At 38.1% G+C, this 21,384-nt stretch overlaps 1 protein-coding gene across 1 annotated transcript; it reads right to left on the reverse strand.

Moving 5' to 3' along the window:
• Positions 1–13,172: 13,172 nt before the first annotated feature.
• Positions 13,173–21,180, reverse strand: DYNLT5 (dynein light chain Tctex-type family member 5). Its single transcript, XM_008690836.1, has 4 exons — positions 21,077–21,180; positions 20,768–20,859; positions 14,232–14,356; positions 13,173–13,376 (listed from the first exon to the last, which is right to left on the reverse strand). Exons 1-4 carry the CDS (start codon positions 21,178–21,180, stop codon positions 13,173–13,175), a joined length of 525 nt encoding a protein of 174 aa, XP_008689058.1.
• Positions 21,181–21,384: the final 204 nt, after the last annotated feature.

The following is a 21,384-nucleotide window of genomic DNA, read 5'->3' on the forward strand; positions in this document are numbered from 1 at the left end:
CACTTTTGGAACATACTGGAGTGTAATGGTTGTCGCACAGTAAAGCACTTTCGTGATTGAGTTGTGAGCTTAAAACTAACTGCTTTTTCCAGGAAGCACTAACCACCCCCCCTTTTTTAAAAGGCAGTCTGAAAAACTGTAGTTATTCAGACTTGGATATTTGAAATTAAATGAAAAAAGATATGAACATGAACAAAGTGAGCCTGTCACTTCAAGGAAAACAATTAACAATATTTGTTGCTGATGATAAAATTCAAGCTTACAAGCAATTTTGGAAAACTTCTGTCCATCACCGCGAGCTTCAGTGGTGATATGAATGGATTTTATTTTTTGATATTCATTGTGTAATGAAATGTGCCAACATTTGGGAGATCAGCGTAACTTGGTGAACCAATAGTTTCCAAAAGATCAATGCATGATTTTACAAAATCATGAATAGGTAAACGATCCATTCAAAGTGAAAAATAAAGATTTGAATTTAACAGTATGAAAATTCGTTGATATGGTTTCAGATTCTACATTACAACTAACCTTCAATAAACAGCCACTTGTTGAGTTTTGGTATAATATTTAAAAAGAATATCAAAATTATGTGAAACGATAATTTTATTAAATATAATTGAAATAATCTTAAATTAAGGAAGTTAAAATAATCAATTAAAATAATCTTCCCTTTTCCAACTAAATATCTGGATTTTCTGTGAGGCCAGATTTTCTGTGAGGCTGGACTTTTTTCATATATATCAATCAACACAACACACAGTAACAGATTGAGTGCAGAAGCAGATATGAGAATTGAGCTGTATTTTATAAAGACAGTCTTTAGAGACTTGCAAATATATAAAACAATGCCATTCTTTTCACTATGTGTTTTGTTTTGTGAAAATAGACATTTTTCATAAAATATGCTATTGTGTTAACATGGGGTAGTTTTATTATTTTTAAATGAGGTAATAAATATTTTTAAATTTCTGTTTTAAATTCCATTATGATAAATATGGATGAATTCAACCCACATAAACCAAAACCCTTTGAAGTTCTTAATAACTTTTAATAGTGTAAAGAGTACTGAGACCAAAAAGTTTGAGAGCTACTATTCCATAATATGTACTTTTTGAGATTTCATCAACAGGTATTCAAGGTGTTTGCAGTATTTGCCATTACAAATAAAGATGAACTAGACAGCCTTGCTTATGTATCCTTACGTTGATACTTTTATTTCAATGGGATAGCTTATCAAGTTGCTGGGGGAAAAGGTATGTTTCTTTCTTTTTCAGTGTATTTGTATTAGTTATTATTTATTTGATATATACTTCTTAGTCATTCAAAATATATCTATATATTTTAAGTACATAGAGAAACAAAGAGGAAAAATGGGACCCACTCTCTTCACATGAATAAATCAGATAGCCAGTTTTTTGGGGAGGGGGAGAAATATACATATCAAGTTAGGAAATGCAAACAGTCCAGAGAAATATAAAATAAAACAAAAGCTTCATTCTCTTCCATTTGGTTCTACGTTATAATATAACCCCTATTGAGGGTTTCTTATAATTTCTGCCATGAATAAAAATCATTTATACTGAATTTATGCAGTATAGCTACAAATACGCTAGAAGGCGTCCTCCGTATCTTTGCGTCTGTCTATCTATCATCTATGTACCTGTCTAGCTCCCTAATTATTATCTGTAGCAGAGATGTTTAGCTCTCCACCAAAATTTCTCCTCTTCCTCTTGGGCACGCAGCTAGATGACATTTCTGTCTCTTGCAGGTAATGTGGTCACGTGACTAATTCTGGCCAACAGAATGTGAGTAGTAGTGATATGGGCCAATTCCAAGACTAGCCCCTAAAATCTTTTACTCTCCCACAACTTAGCAAGCAATAACCTTTGAGTTGTTTTATGTTTGACTTTATTTTTTGTAGTAGTTGACCTATTCTAATACAATACTACTGAGTCCATCATACTATTTTACACAAAAAGGGATTATACATACTTCCTTCCATCTTGTTGTGGTTGTATGTAGTATTTCTTGGCAATATTTCAGTAACATCCTGGTATGTGTATTTTAAATTTAAAAACACATAATGAGAGATCACCATCTAAAAAGTTTGTATTGATTCATATTCTCACTAGAAATTTGTGAGAGTACCTATTTCTCTATATCGTCACCTGTCCATACTGTTATTATGCTTGCAAAACTGCAAATCTTAAAGGTGAAATACTGAATGTCATTTTTGGTTTCATTGGCATTATCATGACTATGATCACCTTTCATATTTACTGGACATTTGTGTTTTCTTTTCTGTATATTAGTCAGTTTATGTACTTTGCTCATTTTTTACATATTTATAATGCTTTTCTTATCAATTTTCAAAGCTTTTTTTATATTAAGGATACTTTTTTTTTTTAAAGATTTTATTTATCTATTTGACAGAGAGAGAGACAGCCAATGAGAGAGGGAACACGAGCAGGGGGAGTGGGAGAGGAAGAAGCAGGCTCCCAGCAGAGGAGCCTGATGTGGGGCTCGATCCCATAACGCCGGGATCACGCCCTGAGCCGAAGGCAGATGCTCAATGACTGAGCCACCCAGGCGCCCCTAAGGATACTAACTTTTTGACTGTCATCTGAGTAAAATATTTTCCCCTAGTCTTATGTATGTCTTGACTTCAGTTAGGATGTCTTTTGCCAATGTCTATCTTTTCCTTTATAGTTTCAGTATTTTCCGCTTTGCTTAGGAAGGTCTATCTCCCTTAGTGTAAGATTGTACAAGAATTCCACTAAATTTTATTCCGATAATTTTGTTTGGTATCCTTTGCATTTAAATTTAATCCATATTATATTTATTTTTGCATAATGTGAGGTGTTTAATTTTCCTCTACTTCCAGGTTGACAAAAAATTTTTCTTGCATTATATATTAAATGAGCCATCTTTTGCCCATGGAAATTTCATCTCATTTTAGTCATATGTTGTTTTCATTATATTTGTAACTATTATAGGGCCTTTATTCTGTTCACTGCTCTATTTATTCTTTTTTTTTTTTTAAGATTTTATTTATTTATTCGACAGAGATAGAGACAGCCAGCGAGAGAGGGAACACAAGCAGGGGAGTGGGAGAGGAAGAAGCAGGCTCCCAGCAGAGGAGCCTGATGTGGGGCTCGATTCCATAACGCCGGGATCACGCCCTGAGCGGAAGGCAGACATTCAACCGCTGTGCCACCCAGGCGCCCCTGCTCTATTTATTCTGAATTACCCACGTACTATTTCAATTGCAGTAATTTTATGGTAAATTTTAATATCTTTTAAGAAAAGCTGTCCATCATTATAGATTAGGTTTTGGGGGGAATTTTTATGGCTATTATGAGACATAGATTCTTCCATATGGATTTTATAATTGTGTTATTTTGTTCCCCCCAAATTTCATTGGAATTACAATTTGAATTGCATTACATTTGCACTAATGCAGAAAACATCATATTCTAAGATATTAAGAATTCCTATCTAAAATATGTTACTATAATAACATAGGTATTTTATTCCTTTTAATAACTTTTTGTAATGTTCATTATGTAGGTCTTGTACTTAAAAAAATATATATGTTTTATTTAAATTCAATTTAGTTAACATATAGTGTATTATTAGTTTCAGGGGTAGAATTTAGTGATTCATCAGTTGCCTATAACAGCCAGTGCTCATAGCATCAAGTGTTACTCACCTTCCCTCCAGCAACCCTCAGTTTGTTCCCTATAGTTAAGAGTCTCTTGTGGTTTGCCTCCCTCTCTGTTTTTTTTTTTTTTTAAGATTTTATTTATTTGACAGAGATAGAGACAGCCAGCGAGAGAGGGAACACAAGCAGGGGGAGTGGGAGAGGGAGAAGCAGGCTCATAGCAGAGGAGCCTGATGTGGGGCTCGATCCCATAACGCTGGGATCACGCCCTGAGCCGAAGGCAGACGCTTAACCGCTGTGCCACCCAGGCGCCCCTCCCTCTCTGTTTTTATCTTATTTTATTTTTCCTTTCCTTCCCCCATGTTCATTTGTTTCATTTCTTAAATTTCACATATGAGTGAAATCATATGGTGTTTGTCTTTCTCTGACTGACTTATTTTACTGAGCATAATACCCTCTAGTTCCATCCATATCATTGGAAATGGAAAGATTTCATTCTTTTTGATGGCTGAGTAATATTTCATCGTGTATATACACACACACAATACACATATTGTACTATATATATACACACATACAATGTATACATACATACATTGTGTGTGTATATATGCATATATATATATGTCTTCTTTATCCATTCATCTGTTGAAGGACATCTGGATTCTTTTCATATTTTGGCTGTTGTGGACATTGCTGCCTAAACACTGGTGTGCATGTGTCCCTTTGAATCACTATGTTTGTATCCTTTAGATAAATACCTAGTAGTGCAATTGCTGGGTCATAGGGTAGCTCTATTTCTAACTTTTTGAGGAACCTTCATACTGTTTTCCAGAGTAGCTGCACAAGTTTGCATTCCCACCAACAGTGTAAGAGGGATCCCCTTTCTCCACATCCTCTCCACACTTGCTGTTTCCTGTCTTGTCAATTTTTGCCATTCTAACTGGTGTAAGGTGGTGTCTCAATGTGGTTTTGATTTGTATTTCCCTGATGCTGAGTGATGTTGAGCATTTTTTCATGTGTCTATAAGCCATTTGTATGTCTTCTTTGGAGAAATGTCTGCTCATGTCTTCTGCCCATTTTTTTCACTGGATTTTTGGTTTTTTAGGTGTGGAGTTTGATAAGTTCTTTATAAATTTTGGATACTAGCTAGCCCTTTATCTGATATACCATTTGCGAATATCATATCCCATTCAGTAGCTTGCCTTTTAATTTTGTTGATTGTTTCCTTTGCTGTGCAAAAGCTTTTTATCTTGATAAAGTCCCAATAGTTCATTTTTGCTTTTGTTTCCCGTGCCTCTGGAGATGTGTCTAGCAAGAAGTTGCTGCAGCCGAGGCCTAAGAGGTTGCTACCTGTGTTCTCCTCTAGGATTTTGATGGATTCCTGTCTCACATTTAGGTCTTTCATCTACTTTGAATTTATTTCTGTGTGTGCTGTAAGGAAATGGTCCAGTTTCATCCTTCTGCATATGGCAGTCCAATTTTCCCAGCACCATTTGTTGAAGAGACCATCTTTTTTCCATTGGATAGTCTTCCCTGCTTTGTTGAAGATCAGTTGTCCATAGACTTGAGGGTTCATTTCTGAGTTCTCTATTCTGTTCCACTGATCTATGTGTCTGCTTTTGTGCCAGGACCACTCTGTGTTGATGATTACAGCTTTGTAATACAGCTTGAAGTCTGGAATTGTGATGTCTCTAGCTTTGGTTTTGTTTTTCAACATTACTTTGATTACTCAAGGTCTTTTCTGCTTCCATACAAATTTTAGAATTATTTGTTCTAACTCTGTGAAAAATGATGGTTGTATTTTGATAGGGGGTCTTGTACCTTTTTATATTACCTTTTTATTTACCACTTTTATTTGCCACTGTGAATGATAAGTTTCTTCCATGTCCATTCCTAAATGCTTGTTATGGTACAAAGAAAAATCTTGTTTTTTGTATATTCATCTTATCATCAGCAACCTTGTCCAGTTATTTTATTAAATTTAGTGGCTGCTTTACTAGTCTATTTTGGGCTTTCTAGGTATACAATATTGTTATCTACTAATAAAAAGGCAATTTTGTCTCTTCCAGTATTTAAACCGATTGCTTCACATTCTTATTACACAACTCATAATGCAACAATTAGTTGTTGAGATTGATGGCAGGCATTGTTGTGGATGCTAAGGGTACCAATGTGAATGAAACAGATGAATAAAGGTTTATGTTCTAATGGAAGACAAACATAAACACGAGAAATATTAAATAATGACTGAGGAAGAAAGAAAGTATGGAAGTCGGATAGGAAGGCTTGGTGGGGGAGTGGATTTTAGACGGGCTGGCTAGGGAAGGCCTCACTGGGAAGGTAACCACAAGAAGAATTCTTAATAGTAGTGATGATGGTAGGCATTTCTTTCATGTTCCTAATTTTAATGGAAACATCTTTAACAATTCAGTACTCAGTATGATGTTTGGTGGTTAAAATATTTTAAAAAATAAATAGCAAAGTAATAAAGTAGTCTTCACATTATATATGTTTATATGGTACTGGTCATCTTAAGAGTGTTATTCTATTATGTATTGCCTAAGAGCTTATTTTGTTATAAATATCCTCTCAATTTTATCAAATACCCCTTTAAATTCATCACATGATATTTTTCTCTTTTGTTAAGATGAAGAATTGCTCTGATAGCCTTCCTTATGTTGAAATTTTTCTGCATTCTCAGAATAAATCTATTTGATCATAGAATAATATTCTTTAACTTGATATTTTGTATATCAGAAGAACTGAAAGTGTTTTTTATTTATGTGGCCTTTGTTAATTCAATTTGATAAGAAAATGAAGCAAATTCATGTTTAATGAGTGACATGATATAGTTGATTATATTCTGTATAATCTAGTATTCATTTCAATGTTTTTTGTTTGCATGGCTAATCCCCCTTTCTCACTTATTAGTTTAGAAATGTTATTGTCATTTTCTATGTCATTGCTGCTTACTTTCCGCTTTCTGCTAGATATATTAAAATCTCAACTTCTTTATTACGATTCAAATTCTCTTCCTTCACTAAGATGATCCCTTTAGAAGCCAGTGGTCAAACTATGGCCCATGGGCCAAATATGTCCTACCATCTGAGTTTGTATGGCTCACATGCTAGAAGGGTTTTTACTTTTTAAGTAGTTGGAGATAAGGCAAAGAAGAATAACTTCATGATACATGAGGAATACATAAAATTAAACTTTCAGTTACATTAAGAAACTTTTATTGAAACGCAGTGACAATTACTTGGTTACTTACTGTCCATGGCTGCTTTTGTGCCTCAATGGCAGAGTTAAATAGTTATGTTGGAGACCATGCGGTCTACAAAGCTGAAAATATATACTATCTGGCCCTTTACCGTTTGCTGGCTTATGCTTAAGGACAGCTTCTAATTGTCTAATCTTCCTCACGTGGACCCACCTCTCTAGAGTCGGTCCTTAGAAGGCTTTGACTTGTGCTTATGAACTGGGATGCAAAGAAGCAACTTAGCTGTGGTTTTAATTTGTAGCTCTCCTACCAAAGTAAAGTTCTTGGCATAGAATACATTTTCTTAAAGAAAAACTATAAAGATAATGTATTTTTATAATTGGCTAACAACACGCGGTTTATTTTTCCTTAGTTTCAAAATGACATAGTGGCTCTTTAAGCTGAATGTTTCTCATACGAATTTTAAAAATGATTTCCCAGCACCTCCTGCACAAACCAGGCTGGATATTATGTCCTTTTGGCAGTTAGACGATCCATCCTCATTGTTGTCTGTGGGAAGCAATAATTTTTCTTTTTTGATTACAAATGGAAAATGAAGTTTAATGCTTCCCATACTGGTTATACTGGTTTCCTCCCTTGCTAAGTAGGGTAATAGCCTCGTGGGTGGGGGGAGAACCACCAGTTTCAAGTTATGTCCTGCACAAGGGCGGGGGGAAGTGGGGTACCGTAGTTAAACTAGTGATGAAAGAAACTGAGGCGAAATTACAGGAAACTTGAATCAGATACTTAACATATTTAAGCCTCAGTAAATTGTATAGTAGTGTTCTAGTCTGTGTTCATGCATGTGAAGAAGGGAAGAGAACACGTAAGTTCAAATGGACACTAAGACAGGAAAAAATAAGTGACGATAAGTAAAAATGTTTAAAGAAACTGAGAAAGTACTGAAGTGGAGGCAGGACATCTGATTGGAAGTATAAAAACAGGTAGAGCTTAGCAAAAAGAAGCTGAATTTGGGGGTGAATAGGATTTTATAATAAAGGTGGACTAGAGGGGAAGTTATTTGACATTCAAAGATGGAAGTAGCAGACGATTAAAACTTTGAACTGAAAGGAACCAAGTAATCTAGGGTATTACTTTATGGTGGTGAGCAGAAATTGCTAAAACATGCTCAATTCTTTAGGAAAACAGGATCTGCAGGAAGAAATTGGATATCCGGAGTGAAGGTCTATGACGGGCCAGACGTTTTACACGTATACTCTCTCTCTGTCTTCAGGGCAAGAACATGAGTAGTGGTCATTGATCACTGCTCAATAACAAGTAGTGATCATTATTATAATCATTTTTATCTTTGAGAAAACTGAGGCTCAGGACGTCGGCCCCTTTGCCCAAAGTTGCACAGCAAGGAAAGGTGGGAAGCGGAAACAAGTATTTGTCTTCGTTTCTGTGCTTAAAAAACAAAAAAAACAAAACAACCAAAAAAACCCCACTTCCCCAAACAAAAAAACAACTACATCACATTGCTGCTCAAAAGAAATGAGAGAAGAGAGCTGAGGTGGAACAGGTCGAGGAAATGCATCGCAGATTTGGCCTGGAGCACCGCTTGCCGCTGCTCGTGAGAGCATCATGGTGGGGGGATGCGAGCAGATGCAGGGGGACGCGTGGGAGCTGCAGATGTGCTGGGTGCAGGCCGCCTCCTAAAGAATTCTGAGAATAAAACAGCGTAGTAATAACTATTTAATAACTATTTAATAATAAATAGTAAATAACTATTTAATATTGAGTTTTCTTAATGCATTTCTTGGATAATATCTAGAAAGACAGGTCGAGTAATGGTCTCAACAAGGCAAGGGCTCATTCTCTAAAATGCTAGATTTGAAAGTTCTAATTTCTCGGGGCACCTGGGTGGCACAGCAGTTAAGCGTCTGCCTTCGGCTCAGGGCGTGATCCCGGCGTTCTGGGATCGAGCCCCGCATCGGGCTCCCTGCTCCGCTATAAGCCTGCTTCTTCCTCTCCCACTCCCCCTGCTTGTGTTCCCTCTCTCGCTGGCTGTCTCTATCTCTGTCAAATAAATAAACAAAATCTTAAAAAAAAAAAAAATTCTAGTTTCTCAACTGTTGTTTTTTAAATCACCCTCTATATTGGATAATTCCCAATATTTAAAAAAAAAAAAATCGAGGAGCTGAAGTAGTGCTTAATTTCCCAGCTCCTAGTCTATTGGACTCTGTTGTAGGGGCCTCCCTATCACATTTTCTTTAAAGTCGTTCTATTAACAATGACGACAGATAACAGCACTGATATTTCCATTCAAGAGGCTGATGTATTTTTGAGAGGCTGATGTATTTGTTTCTTATGATGTCTGGCAACAGAAATGGATCATACAGAAATTTTTTAAAATAAAAATACAAGCAAATAGAGGCCTCATTTAATTTTGGTTTTGGGGGAAAGTTTTCGTATTGATTCTGGAGGAGGGTTTCCTGCTGACATTCCCAGAGTTAACTGAATTTGCAGTAATTTGCTATTAGTATTCACTATACCCGCTGCCTCCGCTGCTAATGAATATTTTATGAAGCAGGAGGAAGATGTTAGGTTTCCATCTGGATGACTGCCAAGTCTAAATCTCTCACCTTGATGTGGCTCAGCTCCACTCCCACTTTTTCAGCCGCCTGCGGCTATTTGCATCTGAACGTCCCATTATTAACTTAAATTCAACAAGTGAAAAATCAAGCTTAGTATTTCAGTCTTCAAATTCTTCCTTGCTGACTTCTTTATTTTTGCTACCAGGACCATGGATCTAGTCGCCCAGACTCAAACTTTCAACTACAATCGTGGGAGCTACTATTGATTGAGGGCTTCCCATCTGTTAGGCGCTTAGCCAACATATATTTTTGCCTGTTCTTAGCAAGCAAGAGTGCACCTCCAAGCCCCTCCCTTGGAGTCAGTGTTCGGCTTCACGCCGCTGGCTCTGAGGGCTGCCAGCCCCACCACCGTCTGCCTTGGTCTAAAACTCTGCGAGGTGGATACCAGCATTTTCACTGCTTTGCTTAAGGTGAGGAAGCTTCGGCTTAAGTGAGTTTTGTCATTTATTTAAGGTCACTTAACTAGCTAGTGAGACTAGGACAGCAGGACTCAGACCTGAGACTGCAAACATCCAGAGTCGCTTTGTCACCTCAGACTCCTCCGTGCCCTTTGCCTGGTCATGAAGACTGTCCCTAAACCGTTCCATAGAACTGTCCTCTCCTTTCCGTTTCACTCAGTTCAGCCTCTCATGACCTCTCCCTTCTCCTAGGTGGTCTTTCCGCTCTTTACCAACAGATTCATCTTCTTAAGGAGTCACTTCTCATACCCGATGAGCCAAATGAAAAGCCTTCAGGGACGACCCAAGACCTGAGTATGGCTTTCTTGCCCAGACATTCAGGTTACTATCCATGGATCCTTCCAGTCTTAGTTCTAACCACTTATCTTCATGAACACCGTGTTTTATCCAGTCTAGACTTCTTCCTGTACTCTGAACTCCTCTGTCTGTTGAAATTCCACTTAGCAACTTCATAGTCTAGGTATGTGCTACTTCCTTCATTCAGCCTTCCCTGATTCCTTTAAGCCAATAAAGATATTCTGGACTTTTCTTATGAAAACATATTCTAGCCTGTACTGTGGTCACTTGTGTACTTATCATCTCTACAGGATCCCAGTTCCTCTAGAGTTAAACTGTGTGTTACTATTATCTTTGCTGTTAGTAGTTAGGTAACAGTGCAACCAGTGCCTGTGATCTTGCTTAAAAAGTTAAAATGTGTTCAATTTTATTGTTAGGTGCTGTCAGGATATGTGGTCCATGTACTCAAGATGTTTTCAGTCTAGTAAGGAAAACAAAACTATTATTCACAAAGTACCTAGAGAACAATCAGGAGCCCGACTCTGAGAGTTGAAAGCAGAGAGAGAACAGAAGGGAAGGAATGGATGAAGGATTTAGAGAAAAGGCAAAACCAGAGTTTAATGCTGAAAAGTGAAGAAAGTTGCTTCAAGTGGAAGGGGATGTTCTGAGTAGGGAAAAGCATGAGTGAAGGCTCCACGGTGGGTGTGGGCACGGCAGGTCTGGGAAGAAGGATGTCACTTTAAGAAGACCTTATTGGGAAGGCAAAATGCTAGGAAAGTTCAGGGTGTCTCAAAGTAAAACAATTCCCTCAAATTTACAGTGTCATTTCTTTTTTTAAAAAAAAAAGTTTTATTTTTAAAACTGAGATAAAATTGACAACATGGTGTAAGTTTAAGGTAAGCAACATGTTGACCTGATACATTTGTATTTTACAATACGATTACCTCCGTGGCGTTAGCTAAAGCATCCATCAAAGCTTCCTGTCAGAAGGCTTTCTGTGATGACCAGCATTCCGAGTTAGTCGCCGTTACTGGGTTTTTACTGTATATTCTTATGCTGCTCTATCATGGCTAGAATTCATCATTGACAGTCTGAATTACAGTACATGGCAATCTGCTGTTTAACTGCTTCCTTTTTTGCTTTTTAACTATCATGTTTTAAGGTTCTGATTCCTAACACAGCCTAGAACAGATGGTAAGAAATTATCTCATAGATGAGACTTTAGGACTCTAAAAAAATAAAGCCGTTTTTGTAATGGACTTTGCATGTACTAAGGAATTTTCTTCATTCTGATTTACTCATGCAAAATTGCAATATGACTGCCCCTGCTGTTGTGCCGAGAGGGGACATGTTCGCAAATGTGTAATGAAAATACGCAGCTCATTTACTGACTGCACTTAAGACCTAATCCAGAAACAAAACTGGCCTACGGAGATAGACAAATATTGGTCGTGATGACTTATTACACAGACATATTCCCACTAAGGCACTCCAGAAAAAAAATGAAAATTGACTAATTCATTTTGAAAAGTTACCTTAAAAGCCAGAACAAGCAGAAGGAAAGGAATTTTAAAAGTATACATTTTTTTTTTTTAAGCACAGGCTCTTGTGGGGGAAAAATAAGACATCAGTACATTTTAAAACTATAAAGCATTGACTGTTTTCCCATTTGCTAAATTCTTTTTGATATGAATGACACATCATTTTTTTCCCCCTTAAGACTATAGCATTGCTAATTTTCTCCACATGTGTACAATTTGTCTTTGACCTTTAACAAATGTCCTCCGGGCAGTTCACTTAGCATCCAGGAACAACGCCTCAGCATCATTTCATATGCACACAAAGGGCTGAAAGCCCCGTGAAAATAAATGACCCATGGTACAAGCTACATTAACCAGCAGAATAATAAAGACATTTCAGCCCTGTAAATTTTAGTGCCACCCATTCAAAACCGCACTGGGTCACTTTAGCACTAAATTCATAGGAACAAAATAGTAAATACACATGTTTTATTTGTTAAGCTGTCAGCTATATATTTTGTGTAAAAAGTTTGTTAGCCAAGGAAAACCTACTTACAAGCACATCAGGCAGAGTGTATATTTAAAAGCAGTGTCTCTTTGCAATACGTGATTTTAAGTGTTACAGATACATTTACTATTAAACATCATGTATATTTAATGCGACCGTGTCTACTGCAGTGCCCTAAAAGGCTTTGTTCACTTTATAGTTTCCATTACTGGAGAGCCAACATCCAGTTCTCCCACAATTTTGTAAAGTGCAGCCAACCCACAAGAGCTTCTAGTTTTCGCTATAGCAGCCCCGTGGGACTACAATAATTGTTATGAAATCATTAATTCTACCTCAGCAGTTTCAACTGTCAGGTACATGTAACAATAATTGCAGTTAATGAATGCTGCTCAATTTATTAAGTACGAAATGAAACTCAGCATTCTTTTACATGCAGTACTGAGACACATTCACGTTTCTCATTGGTGTGTACCAGGTTGAATATGCTTCTGCCCTTTATTGGTCAGAGTAGATAGTCATGTTTGTTTGTTTGTTTGTTTAACTTCTCTTCATTAAAGAAAACAATACAGGAAATTTTAACTCTCTCTATAAAGAGCAATTAAAATAATTAGTACCAAAAGTAATATTAAATAAGAATCCATGTCTGTGAAAAACAATCCAGCAGAACCAAGACTTCGTTCTTCCTTTGGATAAACAAGAGCTTTTCTTGTGCCTCTCTTCCCCCCCCCAGTTCTTCAAAGAGTATGAAAAAGTCCAAAAATTCCAGTTGTTTGAAATATGAGTGTTGTTTCGTTCTCAAACTTTTGGGCAGTAAAGCTTTCGTGTACATAGATACGACCTATTTCTTGACTTAAAAAAGTAAGCACTAGATTTCTAACTTTCAGTCACTCGAAGTAAACTGCATAGACGCTTGCAAGAGCGGAGAGAGAAGAATTTCTGAAAACGTAAGACGAAAAGGTATCACTTTTAGGATCCCAGAGGCATCTACTTCCAATAAGAATGCTCTGACTCTTCAGTTGTCCAATGTGAACAACCACAATTAGCTTGTACCGTGGGATCATCAGGTCCTTGACCTGGGTTTTAATAACCTAGAAATGAAAAGAACAACAACAACAGAAAGATCCTCACTTAGCCACACTGAAACTTAGGGGTCTTTATCTTTGTTATAAATATGGTGGATTTAAGAAAATCACATGATGCGTTGTAGATATTTTCAGTAACTGTTGTAGAAACTTAACTATGTTTTCCTTTAAGCCCTGTTCTCCTGAGATAGAACATTTGGAGACAAAATTATAGCACCAGCAGTAAATCTACATTTTCTAAGACACATGGAAAAACTGTAATCCAGAGAACAGGATTTAAAGGATTTATTACGTTCTTTGAAAATCTATGTTAAGATGGCTTCCCTTCAAAGAACGTTGGCGTGAGAGTTAGACCACCTTGTTTATGCCTAATTAAGGGAGCACACGTCTGGAGTCTCCTGTAATACGACTAACCATGAATGTTTATAAAGAGTTTGTTATAAGGAGTAAAGAAAACCTAATGGAGTGCCAGCACTTTAGTTGATAAAAATAGAAATGTATTTAAAGACCGCAATATCTGTATTTGATGGCACTCAAGGAAACTAACTTGAACAAGAGAAAATGATCATTAAAATATATCTTTGGCAATACATTTTTAAATAAATGGGGGCAGTTGTAAACATTTTTTAAACAAAATACATGCAAAATGATACACGTAATGGTTGTTCTAGGCAAAGGCTTTTTACACACACACACACACACACACACACACACACACACGGAATATGACCTAATAAATATTTCCATAAAATAGAAATAAGCATTTTTACTGCTACTACAAATTAATTGCCTTCATCAAAATGTAGGGGGGTTGTCCTTTCAGCAATATTCTAGTTAACACTTTGTAAATCACATATATACCTCAGAAATCGTTTTGGCCATCTGTCTACAGAGCTCTGGTTCATACTGTTCTTCTTGTAGATAGTTAGTTAACACATCTTTCAGGATCTGATTGACAATGACCACAGGAAAATGTTTGGTAGGACCTGAAAATACAGATGAAATTTCTAAGTAATTTCAAATGCTATCCACCCGCCCATAGTCTAATCAAAAGAGTACTGAATCATGGAGAGACATTTCATCTTCTGGGCGGCCTCTATTTAAGGAGAAAATGGCCCTAATTAGGTTTCCAGACAGGTTCTCTGGCAGAGGACCAGAAGACAACACACTCGTCCATTTACTAGGCTACCTAAAGAGTGCATTCAATACCATTGAGGTTTGATACTGAAAGTATCCTCCTTTCCAGTTCCCACCATTAATGACTTACTTTAAAGTCTCAACATCTTTCTAACTAACCTCCAGCTCTTTTATCTGCAGCTTTTTATTTCCAACCTCTGGATACCACACTACGCCTGGATGGGTGGCTCTAAAACCCAGATCTGGCTGTGATATTTCCCTTAGCAAAGTCTAAGGCCCAGCACGTCCAGCCCCTCACCCCCCACCTCAGCTCTCTATGTGGGTGCTGCTCCAGCCCACGGACCTCGTCTGCCTTGTAAGGGATGCTTGTGGACATTTGTTTTGCTCCTGCTTTGAAGTGGAACCGCCTTCCCTATCTTGTTCATCAGAGAAATGTCCACTCACGGTTCAAGGCCAGCTCAAATGTCTGCTTCTCCAGGCAGTCTTCCTCCTCTCCTCAGGTAAAAAATCATCCTTTCTTTTCAGTACTCACAATACTCTGGGTCTCCACGGCTCCGAATCCCCCTGACAACAGCTAAAGCATTTCTGCCTTTCTCCCCAGTGAAATGGTAAGCTCGGTCAGATTTTATCCTCCTCAGAGTCGAATACAATGCTAAACGCAGAGGAAATATTTAATGTGTGGTTTCTGAATTTAAATAGCAGTAATCATTTTATAGGTAATAATCATAGTACAGATAAAAACTGCTTTTATTGAGCATTTTCTACATGTCATACACTGTGATAAGTATTTAGTACCTTACATAATCTTCCAATAAATCACTGGGGTGAGTTTTACTGTTACCTCCACTTCACACATGGGAAAGCGGAGGTTTGAATACATTCAGTAACTTGCTCAGAATCACAGGGTGGCAGAGCTGGGAGGTACTTCTTGTTTTATCTGACTCGAGAGCTTATGTTCTTGACCACATTTAGTCCATGTTCAGAGCAGAGGCTTCGGGTGGGTCTTCTTTATCCTGCATCCCAGGCATCTTCCCTGTCCCTCCTGGGAGTATTAACCTCAACTGTCTGTCATTGAACGGCGAGGGCATGTGCCTGGAGCCTGGCGTACAGGCTCCATCATTCTTTGCTGAATTGATGTGGATAAGGGAACGAGATCAAGAATTATATTCAATTCTATTTCACTAGTCATCAGTATCATTTAAGTGTTTATTTTTAATGACTGTACCAGGGTCTAAAGACATGTATGGCATGTGAAAAGTACGACAATTCCTGGAGCATTTAATAGACTCCTTTGGACGTTCTGAGCAGGATGCAGGACCAAAGGATAGTGCAGTATCCCCTGGCTAGTGAAATTGAGGGTGTTACCCCATCCCACCCCAGGCTTGAGGGCTCTGACAAGGGGACCCTTACTAGCTCCCGGAGAGGCACTCGGAGAGGGCTCCCTTGAGGGCAGCTATGCCCTTCCATCGGTGGAGGCAAACAGCATGAGGTGAACCCAGAGTCAGGGTGTGGGGGGAGATAGACACCCCAGCTCACACTCCTCCCCCACTCTGACTTCCCACTGAAGTTTTCCATCGGCCAGACTCAACTGGAAGGCTGCAGCCTGTGCCTGTAGTTGAGTTAGGTCAGCCTCCTGGGGCTCCATACACAGTATTTGCATTTTGATGATTATATAGGAATTGTTCAATTAAATCATCCTGGGGAATGAGTCTGGATAGGTAAAAGGGACAGACACCTGACGCAGTGAGTATGATGATTAACCACAATATTTAGTTAGCAGGAATCTATGTTAGAGGACAGACAAGCTGTTATAACACTGTAGGCTGGTAGGTTTATAACTCCAGGTTGCTCCTGACTGCTCCCGTCTCATGGGGTAGAGATAGGGCACCAGCCCGCGTGGGCAAGTTCCTAGGTACCTACAAGCCCCTGGGTCATCCTCCAGTGGATCTTGTACATTTCCATGTGCACTCTCGAGTGAAATGAGGTTAAATTTGAGGGTGGTTTCCCCTCTAGTCAAGAAATTTAAAGATGATACTACTGGCTTGGACTAAATTAAATAGATTATGTATGTTCTAATTATACTTTCTGTTGTTCACTCCCTCCTACCAGGCATGCATATTGCATGTACCTTGACCTACATCACTCTCATGGAACTTAATTTGGCCGCTTATTATATAGTAACTTGTATGCATCGTTCCCTTCAGCAAGTAGTAAATTCCCTCAATGCACACATTTGTCTGTCTAGGACCCGTCCCTGTCATCTGGGGACAGCCTCTCACCTCCTAGGAAGATGAGCGTTTTCCAACTCTAACCAGATGGTTCTTTAGGATCTCCCATCACCTCCTTGAGCCCAAGTCCAGGTTATGGTAGATGGGCCCAGGAGTGGCACTTGCCCCAAGCCAGGCCAATTAGAATCCTTTCTCAGAATTTTGATTTTAAACTGAAACTAGGGGAAAAAATAAATCAGCTTCTTTCTGGTGATAAAAGTTATGACATGTGATCCTGAGGACCTGCGGAAGGCCACGACTGTCACCAAGGAGAGGAAGGCAGACCACAGTGAGAGAAGGAGGCCCACACCCAGTTTAGTGCTGAAAAGACTGGTTACACCTGAGTCCCTGTTTCCAGCAGTGCCTATTGTCCAGCTGTACCTATGTCCTTTCTGCACTTGGCTTTGTGTTTTTTAAAAACAAATCTCATTAACTAAATCCTATTTTGAAGATATTTTGAAATGTCATCATGGACTTTTTTTTCTCACTTGTTTGTGATCTTCCCCATGCACCCAGAACCATCCCTTGCCTTGCTCAGTCTGGGATGCTGAGATGCAAAGTCAGAGAAAGAGTGAATGTTCGCTTTTCGACTTTCCAAATGAGCTCCCCAGTCTACTTTCAGAGTCAACTAATGGGAATGGCAAAACTTTTTTCTTTTCTTTCTTTCTTTCTTTCTTTCTTTCTTTCTTTCTTTCTTTCTTTTTCTTCTTTCTTTCTTTCTTTCTTTCTTTTTGAGTGGATTTTTTTTAAGAGGGAAAATATTTTTAGAAATCAAAAAGCAAAGATCTGAAGAAAGGTTGGGATGAAAAAAGAAAGGAAAGGAAAAGAAAAGAAAGGAAAAGAAAGAAAAAGAAGAAAGAGTTGTCACAAAAATAGATTTAAGGTAGAGCAGCTAAAAATTTAGTTATTTAATATGTCTGTGTGTCAGCTTCCCCAAATTGGGGTAATAATAAGAATTATCACATATTGTTTTTTATTAGGATTAAACGAGGTAAAATATTTAAAACCTTTAGAATAGTGCTGCCATGCACGGACACCCCCCCATTAGGTATTTATTATTATGAGTGTTGTTGTTATGATTGCTACCCATTTTGAGGGAGGAGAAAGGGATTGTTTTTGCTGAGAAGGCAGCAAAATCGGGCAAGGGTGTAAGTAGAGAGGCAGTGAGACCTCCACTGTCAGGAAGGACCCTAGGGGGGTCAGTGAAGTCAGAGTGGAGAGCCTGACAGTTTCTGTTCGTGAGAGCATCTGATGACAGGGCCTATCATGCCATGGAAGCTGAGCTCAAACGATGTCTCTCTCTCCATCTTCACGCTCTCCTTTTTGTTATGTTGTCTACATTCTCAGGCAGTTTGTCTCTTTGTGGCAACAAAAGTAGCCACCACTATAGGTCTTGTCTGACCTCCTGCTTACAGGCAGTGTTTTTAAAGAATCGGATACTTCTTTAACCATTGCTCCGGAAAAACTCCTGTGGAGAACTCATTCTGTAATTAATAGGAAATTATATTGGATGTCAGAGAAGGCCTGTCGTCTTAGTGATTTAAGGTGAAGTCCTAGAGTCAGTCACTTTGAGAAACAATAACATAATGAATGAAGAAGTAATTTACATGCATTCCTTCATTTAATTCTCACAACATCCTATGATGTGTGGACTATTATCCCTTTTTTACAGATAAACTGAGAGTCAAGGATGCTGATACCTTGCTCAACCATTATTGATTTAGGAATCGGCAAGACTAGTATTCAAATTCAGACGTATTGAGTACTACATCTTGTATGTTTTTCGATGCTCATGTTTTAGTAATTAATTAATGAGAAAATGTAAATGGTGTTTTATTACAATGAGTATACTTTGATTTTTCCATTCCCTTTTTTCTTTCATTAATTATACTTATGTTTTACCTCATTCTGGCTGTAATTACTCAGATAAAGGGAGGACAAACATACTAAACATTTAAAATGTGGTTAGGTAATGAAAATATTATTGGATAGAATGTGAAAAATTAAACACAATAATGCTGATGATTGACAGGTCCCCTCCCCCCAACATAAACACACTCTTTTGGGAAGTATTGCGTTGTGTAGATATGAGAGAAAATCTTTACCAAAGGTCCACAGAGTACCTTTCAGATGCAAAATAAACTCAGAAACAAGTAGAAGTGGAAATATATTTTTGTTTGAGTATTAACAAGATGGCTAGTTGAATGCTTAAGAAATGGATTGTTAAGCACAAAAGACTTAAATCATAAAGGAATAATTCACATGACTTTTGTAAGAAAATATGGGAAATACTTTATACTAAGCTATTTCTAACATTACTTTTCTAACTTGGTTCAACACTCAGTACTTCTAAAATTGATCAGATCATTTAGTTTTTTATTTAAGGAAATAAATTATGAAAATATATCCTTATGAAGAAGAAACACAGGACTTCACAGTTCAACTCCTTTATCTTGTCAAAATCTGATTCAGACCCTTTCAGCATACAGAGTCCAATGTCATAGACATCGAATGGTTAAGATCTTTCAGTTATAAGTGGAGGAAAACCTGACCCAAACCTAGCTTGCCTAATGAAAAGTCTAAGAGCAGATAGCTGAATTTAGGATTTGAATAATCAATTTGGTTCTCTCTCTGTCTCAGGCTTCGTATGTTGGGGCGAGATGGCAAAACCTCACGCAGCCTTACTTTTTTCAGGTTTCAGAGCCTAATGGGCTTCTCCAACAGACCAAACAACATTGTCTAAGTTGAATCTCAACACAAAGGGTCATATGCTATCCCAGAATTAGTCACTGTTCTATCTCTGGAGCTAATGTCAGCTTCAGCAGAATGTTACGGACCAAAAGTGATAATGTTGGCAGTGGTGGGCTTCCCCAAAGGAAATTGGGTAAGATTACCAGAAGGAATAGAAAATTATACTGGCTGGCAGCAATATTAGTTGTCTACCCCAGGCACTGTGAAAATACCAGTAGACTGGCTAATTATGGAATGTTGTAATTCATGTAGTCTTGGGGATTATTGTAGAAAACTGGCTACAAGGCCTAATGGGATGCTCTGATGGTCTGTAATTTTCTTGAAGTTAACTGGCTACAGATGGAACCACTCTGGCCCATAGAGCCCTCCCTTTGGTCATTGGTAAGTCTCTTTGGAATTTCTATGTAGCAGTAATTATATACCGTGGGCAGATAATAGTGGGCAGGTACACACTTAGAGAAAACAGGTTGGTCTATGAGAAAACATGAATGGGAAAAAGTATTCACAGTGGACTCCATCTGGGAGTATTGAGGCAGGTGCAAAGATCTTTGTTTTCAAAGACCCAAAGCCTCAGTGGAAAGGGAATAAACACCTCTGTCAACAAGGGACTAGAAATCATTTGCTTTTGCTTTGAAGGCTTTTTTTTCTCCACCTATCAACAACATTGGTTGGCTTTGCTGGATAAAACTTCAATGCATATCTCTTTCCTTTAATTTGAGCATATACAAAATAATTATACAGGATAACCCAGAAATACCCAGAAATGAACTTCTTAGTCCCATAATACACAAGACACATCAGTGCTTCCCAGTGAATGGCGTGGTATTTAGAAAACATTGATAAAGAAAACTAAGCAATGGGTATTGGTCCCATCTTGCAGAGGAAGAAATTAAAACAGCATCAAATCACTTAATTAAGACCCCTTATAATGTGCTAGTATTGAAGATAATGCCATGTTATCAGATATTATTTTAAGTAAATAATGAGATTAGAAGTTTAAAATAAGGGGGTGCCTGGGTGACTCAGCCGGTTGAGTGGCCACCTGTGGATTTTGTTCAGGTCATGATCTTGGGGTCATGGGACTGAGCCCCGCGATGAGCTCCGTGTGCTCAGGGCAGTCTGCTTGAGATTCTCTCTCCCTTTTCTTCTGCCCTTCCCCCACACCTGCTCTCAATAAATAAATAAATAAAATCTTTTTTAAAAAAGAAGTTTAAAATAGGAATGAGTGATGAAATAACAGACCCAGCTGATAGGTGTTTTCCATCTGAACTGTAAGGCGAGAGGCATCGTCACGCTGGCTAGGTTCATCCATATAAGACACGGTACTCCTGGAGCTAAAAGCAAGAGAGAAAACAAATTTCAATAGTTACAACAGCAATAATAACAACAAGATACTTTGTTGGTTTTAGCAAAAATGTTACAAAGGTAAAGTTTCTCTAAGAATATTTCAAACAGATCTCCATATCAAATTTGCAGATGTCTAAAGTCTACAACATTTTAGAGAGGGAACCATGAAGGCCTAGAGAAGTTACTTGGAGCGGGTCTCCGTACAGTGGTGGAAGCCCCGTGCAGCCCAGTAAAGCCCAAGGCATCTGACTATTCAGCAAGTGTTCATGGGTCGGTCTGTCTGTCCGTGTGGTACGTTTCAAAGCCATTGCCAATGGCATCTCTACCACGGTGCAGTCTCTCCCCTCAAAGTGGACAAAACGAACAAAAGGACTGGGGAATATAGGAGGAAGCTTAAAATGTTGGGAAACAACTCTATGTATGTACATGGGATATTGTACTTTATAAAAGTTCACTCTCATACATACCACACAAAATTGCTTTAGCAGAAAAAAGAAAAGCAAGAAACTCAC

The sequence above is a fragment of the Ursus maritimus genome, unplaced genomic scaffold, assembly GCF_017311325.1.
Source record: "Ursus maritimus isolate PB19 unplaced genomic scaffold, ASM1731132v1 scaffold_12, whole genome shotgun sequence".
NCBI classification, from domain to species: domain Eukaryota; kingdom Metazoa; phylum Chordata; class Mammalia; order Carnivora; family Ursidae; genus Ursus; species Ursus maritimus.

Bases quoted from the DNA above. Each gene is read 5' to 3' on its own strand.
- DYNLT5 (XM_008690836.1), bottom strand. From the start codon at position 21,180: ATGGCTTTGAAACGTACCACACGGACAGACAGACCGACCCATGAACAC. The intron at 14,357-20,767 runs GTCTGTTATTTC...CTGTATTTTCAG, and splicing joins GGAAAACACCTATCAGCTGG to GTCCTACCAAACATTTTCCT. The intron at 13,377-14,231 runs GTATATATGTGA...TTTCATTTCTAG, and splicing joins TGGCCAAAACGATTTCTGAG to GTTATTAAAACCCAGGTCAA.